The 10,137-nt window shown below is 38.5% G+C and overlaps 1 protein-coding gene across 1 annotated transcript; it reads right to left on the reverse strand.

The window, feature by feature from the left end:
- Positions 1 to 2,020: 2,020 nt before the first annotated feature.
- On the reverse strand, positions 2,021 to 9,902 carry CCNG1 (cyclin G1). Its single transcript, XM_036241042.1, has 7 exons — positions 9,670 to 9,902; positions 8,375 to 8,638; positions 5,873 to 6,126; positions 5,217 to 5,295; positions 5,036 to 5,134; positions 4,618 to 4,812; positions 2,021 to 3,260 (listed from the first exon to the last, which is right to left on the reverse strand). The coding sequence occupies exons 2-6, from the start codon at positions 8,636 to 8,638 to the stop codon at positions 4,621 to 4,623; spliced, it is 888 nt and encodes a 295-aa protein (XP_036096935.1). The 5' UTR covers positions 9,670 to 9,902; the 3' UTR covers positions 2,021 to 3,260; positions 4,618 to 4,620.
- Between the last annotated feature and the right edge of the window lie 235 nt (positions 9,903 to 10,137).

The raw sequence follows: 10,137 nt of genomic DNA on the forward strand, positions 1-10,137 counted from the left end.
TTCAACAATAAAGATCACTTAAAAACAAAAACAAAAAACAGTGATATCTTACCCGCTTGGACCCTAACCCCCACATTGGGCCACTGCAGCCCAGCCACACCTTTTGACAAGATCCCTGTCTTGTGCACATTAGCCAATAACTAGAAATGAAATGATGGGGAAGGGGCTTTCTCTTAATTGGCTTCTTATTTTGACATTTAAGAAATTTTTATAATTTGAATAAACATACAGTAAAATTAACTGTATTTTTGTTTGTAATTTTGTGAATTTTAACATGTAGACATGTTACTCCAAGATTAGGAGATTGAACTGTTCAATCACAAAAATTTCTTCATGCTAGATTTTTCTTTTCAAAAAGTTCATATAAATGGAATCGTAATCTTTTTTAAAATAGGTTTATTGAGATCTAGTTCACATACCATATATTTTGCCCATTTAAAGTTTATAATTCAACCATCACCATGGTTGATTTTCATTTTTATTACCTCTAAAAGAAACCCCATACCTTTTAGCTATCATCCTCCCCACAATTCCTGTCCCAAGCAACCACTAATTTACTTTCCATCTTATAAATTTCCCTGTTCTGGACATTTCATATTTATAAAAGCGTAGTATGTGGTCTTTTGCTTACTGGCTTTTCACTTAGCGTGATGTTTTAGAAGTTTCTCCACGTGTGCAAGTGCTTCATTGTTTTTGTTTTTTTTGTATATATGGCTAAATAATATTCCAGGTGTGACTCTACCACACATTGCTTATCCATTTGTCAGTTGATGGACATCTGGGAGGTTTCCACCTTTTGGCTATTGGCTATTACGAGTAATGTTGTTATAAACATTCAAGTACAAGTTTTTTATGTGCAAGTATTTTCTCATATTTTACCTAGGAGTAGAATTTTATGTTATATGGAAACTTTGTTTAATCGCTTGAGGAACTGCTAGATTGTTCCAATGTGGCTGCACCATGTACATTCCCACCAGCACTGCATGGGAGTTCTAATTTCTCCACATCTTTGTCAACACTTGTTATGTGACTTTTTCATTCTAGACATAGTACTGAATGTGAAGTGCTATCACATTGTGGTTTTGATTTGTTTCCCTAATTATGTTGAGTATCTTTTGTTGTTTACCCTTGTGTATCTTAGGAGAAATAGTTATTCAGATCTTTTGCCCATTTTTAGATGGGTTGTGTTTTTTCATTGTTTTAAGTATTTTTCATGTATTCTGGATGCATATCAGATATATGATTTGCATGTATTCTTGTGTAGGTTTTTTTTACTTTCTTGATGTCTTTTTAAGCATGAATGTCTTTAAGTTTTATATAGTCTAAGTATTCATCATGCTTTTGGTAGATCACACTTTTGGTGTCATGTCTAAGAACTCGGAGTAATCCCAGATTTTAAGGATTTTTTTCCAATGTTTTTTTTCTAAAAGATTTATAATTTTGTTTTACATTTAGATCTGTGACATATTTGAAGTTTTTTTTGTATAAGCTGTGAGATATAGGTGGGGGTTCGTTTTTTTACATATGGATGTTCATTTGTTTCAAAACCATTTGTTGAAAAGACTATCCATTCTCCATTAAATTGTTTTTGCATTTTTGTCAAAAATCAATTGCTATTTATATGGGTTTGTTTTGGGGCTCCATTCTGTTTCCTTGATCTGTCTATCCTGTTGTCAAAACTGTACTGCCTTAGTCTTTTTTTTTTTTTTAATGTTTTTATTGATTTTTTTAGAGAGAAAGGGAGTTAGAAACATCAGTGGAAGAAACATTAATCGGCTGCCTCCTGCACGCCCTTCACTGGGGATTTAGCCCATAACCTGGGCATGTGTCCTGACCAGGAATTGAACCAGGAACTCTCCGTCCATGAGACAACACTCAATCCACTGAGCCACACCAGCCAGGCAGTGCTAACTTTAAATAGACTGAGTAGAGATAGCTTTTTATTATGGTTCAGCCATCACATTGCCAAAATAGTTTGTTGAATCAGAAGAGAAAGGATAGAAAACCACCAATAAAGAAATGAATTTCAATTACTTTATTGAAATGTATATCCTTTAGTACCAAAACATAATGGTAGTTGTTTAGGTTATCTCTGTCAACTCAAAATTAACACGGATGTAATCAAAATATTGAAATGTATCAACCTTTTAGGAAAACTGAAAAGTTATCTATAAAACACTGTTTACAAAAGATATAGGATGGTTCTTTGGTTTTTTTTCCCAGTGTATATTTATCCATAACATGATGCCAAAATTGGGTACAGTCATCTTGGATGGACTCAGGCTACACACTGCACCAAGTTGTTTATAACACTTTTAACGCTGTAGATCTCACATTCACTGACTTAATAGAAAGTCCTGAACACTACCTCGGCTACCTCATGAAGATGTGTATTTACTTAAGACCCTCTGTCGGCACAGTAGGGGAAATTAGTGAAAGTATAATTCCTTCATTTTAAACAATATTCTAAATTAGAAGCAATGGCAGTTGTATAAAAACAGTCCTTAGTAAAAACTTCTGGAGTGTTAAATCAGCAAGTTTTCAGAGTGATGTTAATATTTTTAGAGTCACTAGCACAACTAAACGAAATTTCTTGATGGGACTATACTGAAGCACATTTTGTGTAAAATCTTTATTTCCTGGACATAAACATCACCTGTTTTCTAGAAAAAATATTAAAAATAAATTAATATGCCAGAATTACTAGGTATGTAGTTTTTCCTTATATAAAATGCCCTCAAATTTAAATGTAATTTCCATGTAGCAATAGAGTCCACATTTCTGGATAATCTATTACATTGTGGGTGCTGAGAAACCATGCTCACTGCCCAAAGTAGTGACCCTTCTAATGTCTTAAAAGTGCATTTGTGATATATTGGTTTTGATACAAACCTCATAATTTAAAATTTAAATTAAGTAGGTTATCATTTGTAATACCACCTAAATATACTGACCCAATATAGAAAGTTGGATCAATGTTAGGAATGAAGATTCACAGTTTACCTTCCCAGACTTGTCATTAATATTTCACATTATGTTCTTGGCTTTGTTTACATGCCTCAGGTGAATTCAAATTTAAGCATAACTCCACTACAGCGTAATGTTAATTAGGCAGTTTTCCCAAATCTGAGAACATCAATACTAATCCAGTTGTGATGTTTTGAGGGTTCACAGCTTAAATCCACTATAACATTATGTAATCCATCCTTCAGGATTATGGAAAAAGGCTTCAGAGAAGAGTTTCTGCTGCTGTAATAATCCTATTTAAATAAAGAAAAACTCAAGTTATCAGAAGTTTGCCAAATATTAATATTGCTATTAAAAATGATTTACTGCTCATATCTAAGATTCATAATCATGTTTCATGTAGGTGTGTTAAATGTTACCATTTAGTTTTGAATAGAAAAAAGTTAAATAACCACAGTAAGTTAAATTTAAATGGGAAAAATATATATGTGTCAGTGACAATCAGGCATGTAACTACTTCCCAGTGTTCTAACTGCTACAGCTATGATACAAATTATAGAGTGTGCTGGTGGTTTCCAAACAGCCAATGGAAGAGCATCTGCCACAGCTTACTCTTTAAATACAACATCCAGCCCTGGCCGGTTTGGCTCAGCGGTTAGAGCGTCGGCCTGCGGTCCAGAGAGACCCGGGTTTGGTTTCCGCTAAGGGCACGTACCTCGGTTGCAGTTTGTCCCCGGCCCTGGTCGGTTGTGCGGGTGGCAGCCACTCGATGTGTTCCTTTCGCATCGATGTTTCTCTCTCTCTCTCTGTTCCTCTCTCTCCCTCCCACTCTACCTGAACAAAAAATGGAAAAATGTCCTCGGGTGAGGATAAAAAAAAAAAAAAAAATCAAAACTAAATACAACATCCAGAGAGCATACTGATTTGCTTATAAGCTAATAGTCGCAAATTAGTTCGTAAATGGTTCAAATTTTTGGTCCTGTTGTCCTACTCAAGCTTGTGTAATTTTTTTTATGTTAATTTTTATTAATCCTCACCCGAGGATATTTTTCCATTGAAAATTTTTTTAAAGATAGTCGGGGGAGAGGAGAGAGAAACATCGATGTGAGAGAGATACATCAACTGGTTGCCTTCTGCACAACCCCAGCCAGGGCCAGGGACCAAACCACAACTGAGGTACATGCCCTTGACCGGAATCAAACCTGAGACCCTGCGGTCTGCAGGCCGACACTCTAACCGCTGAGCTAACCAGGCCAGGGTAGGCTTGTATAACTTGAAATGAGCCAGAGCGTAAGTCCAATCCATATAGAGCAAAATGATGATGTGCAAAGAAAAATTACTATTTCAGTGCCACTTTTAAAATTCTGGTTATTCAAGAAGATGCTGTTTTCTAAGCTGCTAATTTAATGAAATGGCTAATGTGCACATCAAAGGTTAGCTAATTCCTTACTGTTAGGGGTTATACCTTGAATGTAGTTAATGCCCTGAAATATTACCTGACTAGATCAGCGAAGTCATTTTCCCTTTCTGAATCCAATTCCATTTTGTTTATTTTGAAAATAATTTCTATTTTAATTCCTGAACTGTAGAAGAAAATTATAGCATTAGAAAATTTTCTCTATGTGGAGAATAACTATGAATCGGATTTACCAATTAAGGAGCCGTTTCAGGAATTGTTGGAAGGTGGGTGATTCTGTAGTAACTATGCTTCAATTGCCGTGCGGTGCGCCCAGAAACAATCCATTTCAACTTCTGACCATTTGGTTTGGAGCACTTGTTTGATGAATATTCAGTTAAACACTTGGATACGAGCTCTTGCCAGAGGGTCAAATCTCTGCCATTTATCTGCACATAAAATTTAAACAATTATTACCCAATTAAAATAAAAGTCTTATAGTATTTAACTATAGTAATAACTGCAATCTTGTTAACATGTGTCTTTCCTCGTCAAACATACTTGAAGATGAACTACTGAGTTTCAAACACATGATCTCTCATTTTACTTCAGGACACAGTACAAGTGCTCTAGTTTCTTCTACAGCTCTTAACAGGAATGACCTTGACATACCTTGGAATGTTTCTGAAGACATTCTATGCCTTCTGTTAACTCTACACACTTCTGTGCTTGGATCTCCAGTGCAATGATGGACAATGCCAACACGGAAGGCTAAAAGAGACAAATGGTAAAGTAAATGTTGATCATAAAAACAGGTATATAAATAGGTTTACTCTTTCTATAAAGTATTTACCTTTGCTTTAGAAAATAGAATCCTGCAGTGGCATGCCTTAAGTTGAGCTTCTAATCTTTCAAAATTAAGGCTATTCCTCCTTTAAAAAAATGAGATTAATTTTATGTAGATAATTTTACATCTAGTCAAAGACAAATATTTTGAAAAACATTAAAGTCAATTTTAAAGTTAAGTTTATACACACTTATAGAAAGTAAATTATTTGAAGTAAACAATTCCCATTTCTTTAGAGACATTAACTCCTTAAAGATACCATACATGACTTTTAAGTGATTTTGGGGGAAGGGGAGTATATATATATACTATCAAGCTTTCAGGTTTCTTTTTTTTAATCTATTTCTGCATCTTCCAAAGTTTATTTTTCCATAAATCTGTGCTAGATGCTTACCTACTAGGTTCTATAAGTTAACGAGTCTATAAATGGAAAATGAAATATAAGTAAAAGTTGAAATATCCTCAGTCCCAAGAATTAGCCTTCATATACTTCCAGAAGCTACTGACAACTGAAAATCTTACTTCCACTGGACAGGGAAGTGAATTTCAAGGAGCTGCAGCTTCTTTGATAGGCACTCTCCCTGAATATTGATTTTAAGCACCATCCAGACAAGATCATTCTGATTTCCGAATATCCTTAGTTCAAAACAAAGATCACATACCTTTCAAGTGGTAAGTTCTCTTGAATGAGTGAATAATAGAGCTGCAGAAACTGAAAGGCAGTAGTAGCTTTGACTTTCCAACACACTTTCTCCAACACAATCTTTTCCATTCTCATCAGGTCCGAAACTGTGAACCTATACTGGCTTATTCGAATCAAGTCACTTGCCAATGGGACATTCCTTTCCTCTTCCACTGATTTTACAGCCAGGTAGAAGCAGCTTAGTCCAACACACCCAAGGTGCTTGGGCTGTACCTAAAAATACAACAAGCCCATGTCTTTACCTTATTTCAACAACAACAATAATAAAGGATAATCTTGAACTCAGGCCTATCATTATGTAAATGTATCTCTGAGGGATATTTGTCAACTGTGAAAGAATTAACAAGATCAACTGTAGCCTATCAACCCTATGCATCCCACTTGGAACCAATTTTGGAGTAACAACAGTTGCAGCATAAAGGTTGGGTTCAGCACATAACAATTCTTCTTTGTTTTTAAATCACTGTAGAACTAACTAAAAACACTCGTGTTTTAGCTGGACCAAATAAGTTAACTGGTCAAAGGTTGAGATGAGGACTGAAACACCTAACAGCTTATACATAAACTTTCTTTCCATAATGCTGTGTTTTTCCAGGTGTTTTCTTTGTAGTACACATGGAAAATCATTTAAAAACACTATAGCACATACTTTTCACCTTGCCCGTAAGCTCTCAGTACTACCAAGCTCTTTGTTATTTATCATTTTCTGAATGTCTACAATGTGAGACACAACATTCTCTCCACTCTTCAGTTGTAGCTCAAAATAAAACTTGAAGAAGCCTTTACCAGTGTTTGCACTTTCCTATTCTTAGAACCCCCTTCAGCAATACCTTTTTGCCTCTTTAAAAGCACAATGTAATTATTTTTCATATTGTGCTTTGTATGATAGTTACTGGTGCAAACATTCTCACATAAGACTGTAATGTACTTAAGGGACAGATGCGCAACATTTATTGATTCAAATATAATATCAGCGCATGCTGTCTAAAGAGTTGTTTAATTAGTCTGTTGAACTAATTTCTTGAACCATCTAATTCAACAAATACAGTATTGAGTTCCTCCTGTATAGGATACATTGTTAGGGACCGAGAAATAAAAGTTGAGTTTTATTCTAATTGTCAGACTATCTCATTATCCACCAATGACCATGGGCACAGAGAATGCAGATGTATTTTTAACAGCTAAGCTAGCTCTCATACACCAATGTCCCATTTATCCAATAGAGGGAAATAATTATATAAATGCTGCTCCATCAGAAGATACTCTACTGTACGCAAGCAGATGCTGGAAATGCCAAACAAAAGCAAGACTTGAGTATTTCTAAGGCTAAAACAACTAGAACTTTATATACGAGAGGAGATCCATATACTCTATTGACCAAGCGCTTGATGCATCAGAAAAGAGGGGGAAAAAAAACACCCTCTAATTCTTTTTTTTTTTCTTTTCTTTATTGATTCTTAGAAAGAGAAGGGAGAGGGAAAGAGAGAACGTCGATTGGCCGCCTCCTGCATTCCCCACCCTGGGGATTTGGCCAACCTAGGCATGTACCCTGACCAGGATTTGAACTGGCGACCTCTTGGTGCATGGGTCAACGCACAACCGCTGAGCCACACCAGCCAGGCAAAAAAACCTTCTAATTCTTAATCACAATCTAGCCTTCTGCTAACACATTTTTCTAAAAAAATGTTTTTATTGATTTTTTAGAGAGAGCGGAAGGGAGAGATAGATACATTGATATGAGAGAGAAACATCGATTGGTGACCTCCTGCACGCCCCCACCAGGGACCGAGCCTGAAACCTGATCACGTGCCCTGACCAGGAATCGAACCAGGACCTCTCAGTTCATGGGACGGTGCTCAATCCACTGAGCCACACTAGCCTGGCATGCTAACACATTTTTTAACATTTAAAACAGTAAATAAATGAAAACACCCAACCTATCAGGAAAAAGTTTTAAAAACAATAGCCAACTCTCCTACTGGGAGACAATTATTTGCTATTAGACTATTTTTCAGTGTCAGAAGTTAAATCTAATGAATAATGCATTATTCTTGATTATAATAATAAAAAGTATTCATCAATGTTGCATTACACAGAATTCTATGATGTTTGGACAAACTGCTAAAAACAAAAAAGGTCAAGTTTATGCATACCAGCCCAAAGCTAGCAATTTCATCTCTAAAACACATTGAGCAAAACTAAGAAACACACAGTGTATCCCTGAGTGGCTCAGTTGGTTGGAGCGTCATCCCATACACCAAATGGGTTCATTTCCTGGTCAGGGCACATACCTAGGTTGTGGGTCTGATTCCCAGTCTGGGCACATACTGGAGGCAACCGATCGATGTTTCTCTGTCACTCTGATGTTGCTCTCTGTTTCTCTCTCAAATCAATAAAAGATTATCCTTGGGTGAGGATTAAAAAACAACAAACACTCAGGGGAATGTAGCTTTACACATACCTTCATTTTGGACAGGAATCTGTCCAGTAAATTCACAGCTAGAGAAAATGTCTCTGTATTGAAGCCGAAGAACTGAGTTAGACTAAGAAGATCTTTTACTTCAAAGTCCCTTAGTCTTGCAGTCATCCTGAGGCCTTTATCGTATGCAGATTCAATGAGTCTCAAGCCGCAGACCTTTGGCTGACATTTTGGCTCCTGTTCCAACAGGGAGTTCAGCTGGTGTAGCAGTTTCTGCGAGTCAGTTGTTGTGAGTACCTCTATCATCTATATTTAGAACAAAGCCCAGAAAGGATAAGAATAGTCCTTCCTGCATTGCACTGTGCCAAGTGCTTGATAACATAACTTTCCCCTCCCCGGATGCTGTTAGTGAATCTAAGTCATGGCAATTTTAAAAAATCGCAAACTTTCCAAGAAATACGTATTCAAGTCATTCACTGTCAAGCGGTAACTATGAATTGTAAGACAGGATACCAAAACTTTGAAATTAGACGGCAGTTCGTATTCTGCCACACATGAACAATGTAAACTGTTCAAGTTCGATAATTTTTCTTAGTCCTTAGTTCCCCATCTGTAAAGTGGGTATGAGGTTATTATTACCTACCTCACTGACCTGTGGAATACATGAGGTCACCTAGGCACAGAGCTTAGCATCTCCAGTAGGTGCCTATTAATGAAGTTATTCTACATCTAAAAAATGAGGCAACAACATGTCTCTTTGCCTGTGTACATTAAACAAGGCAATTCATGCACAAGTTAGCACAGTGGCAGGCACACGGAGCTCAATAATTGTGAACTCTCACGGTGCTAGGAAAGGAAGCTTAAAGGGTGTTATGGGAGCTCGTGGAGGTGGGGGGTGGGAGGCTAATCTAACCTTCCACAGGAAACTGGGAGATTTTTTTATTAATAAATGAAAAGTGTATTGATACTTTTATTACTTATTAATATTGCACATTTGTGTCTCGGACACCAAGCTAAGCCCTGGACACAGATACGGCCCCTTCCCACACAACTGAAAGACAGGAATACAGGGGACCTTTAGAGTTGGGCTTCGGCTGGGTGGGCGGAGGAAGGGCCACTAACTTGCCTGCCTGCTGACACTGAGACCCTCGGATCTGAGACCGCGGATCTGGCCCCGCCCCTCCATGCCCGGACTAGCCCGGACTAGCCCCGATTTGTTTACAGCAGGGGGTTACGGTTAGCTAATCCGGGAAGGGGCCGCGGGCCAGACTCGCCCCCGACCCCGTGCACCCCGCTCCCTACCCGCGCCCCAGGCCAGCCCGGCAGCCCCAGCTCACCCTGATCGCGAATGCGGCTCCTTCGATGTGATCACCCTCCCCGGGCCTGCTCTCACCTCCGCCCACGATATCAGATCCGAGAGGCCCTAGAGGCGAGGGGACTCGCGGGCAAGAGCGGAGAGGCCCGGGGAGGGGGGAGCTGTCCTGGGTGGAGGTCTCCGCAGCGCCGTCCAGGCGACACTGCCCTCCTCGGAGTCAGCTCGGAGCCGAAGGGACCCGGACGGGGCTCCCGGGGAATATATTGGAGGGCGGGGGGAAGGGGTGCATCGTCGCCGCCAATTGGTGTAGCTCATTTGATGGATAGATCCCGCGGACCAAAGAGGACTGGTCTGTAGAGAGAAGGCGGCACAAGCTTCGCTTCTTGTGACCACGCCCCCTACCTCTAAGAGTCTCTTACTGGAGAATTTTCCTATGTCTCTTCAATGAAGAGGGCGAACCAAGTGGTGTATGCACCAATCCTGGCCCGGG

The sequence above is a fragment of the Molossus molossus genome, unplaced genomic scaffold (assembly GCF_014108415.1).
Source record: "Molossus molossus isolate mMolMol1 unplaced genomic scaffold, mMolMol1.p scaffold_m16_p_4, whole genome shotgun sequence".
Classification (NCBI taxonomy): Eukaryota; Metazoa; Chordata; class Mammalia; order Chiroptera; family Molossidae; genus Molossus; species Molossus molossus.

Coding starts and splice junctions, on each gene's coding strand:
- CCNG1 (XM_036241042.1), bottom strand. CDS start 8,638: ATGATAGAGGTACTCACAACAACTGACTCGCAGAAACTGCTACACCAG. Junction 6,127..8,374: donor GATTCCTGTCCAAAATGAAG/GTATGTGTAAAG, acceptor TTGTATTTTTAG/GTACAGCCCAAGCACCTTGG. Junction 5,135..5,216: donor TTCTATTTTCTAAAGCAAAG/GTAAATACTTTA, acceptor TGTCTCTTTTAG/CCTTCCGTGTTGGCATTGTC.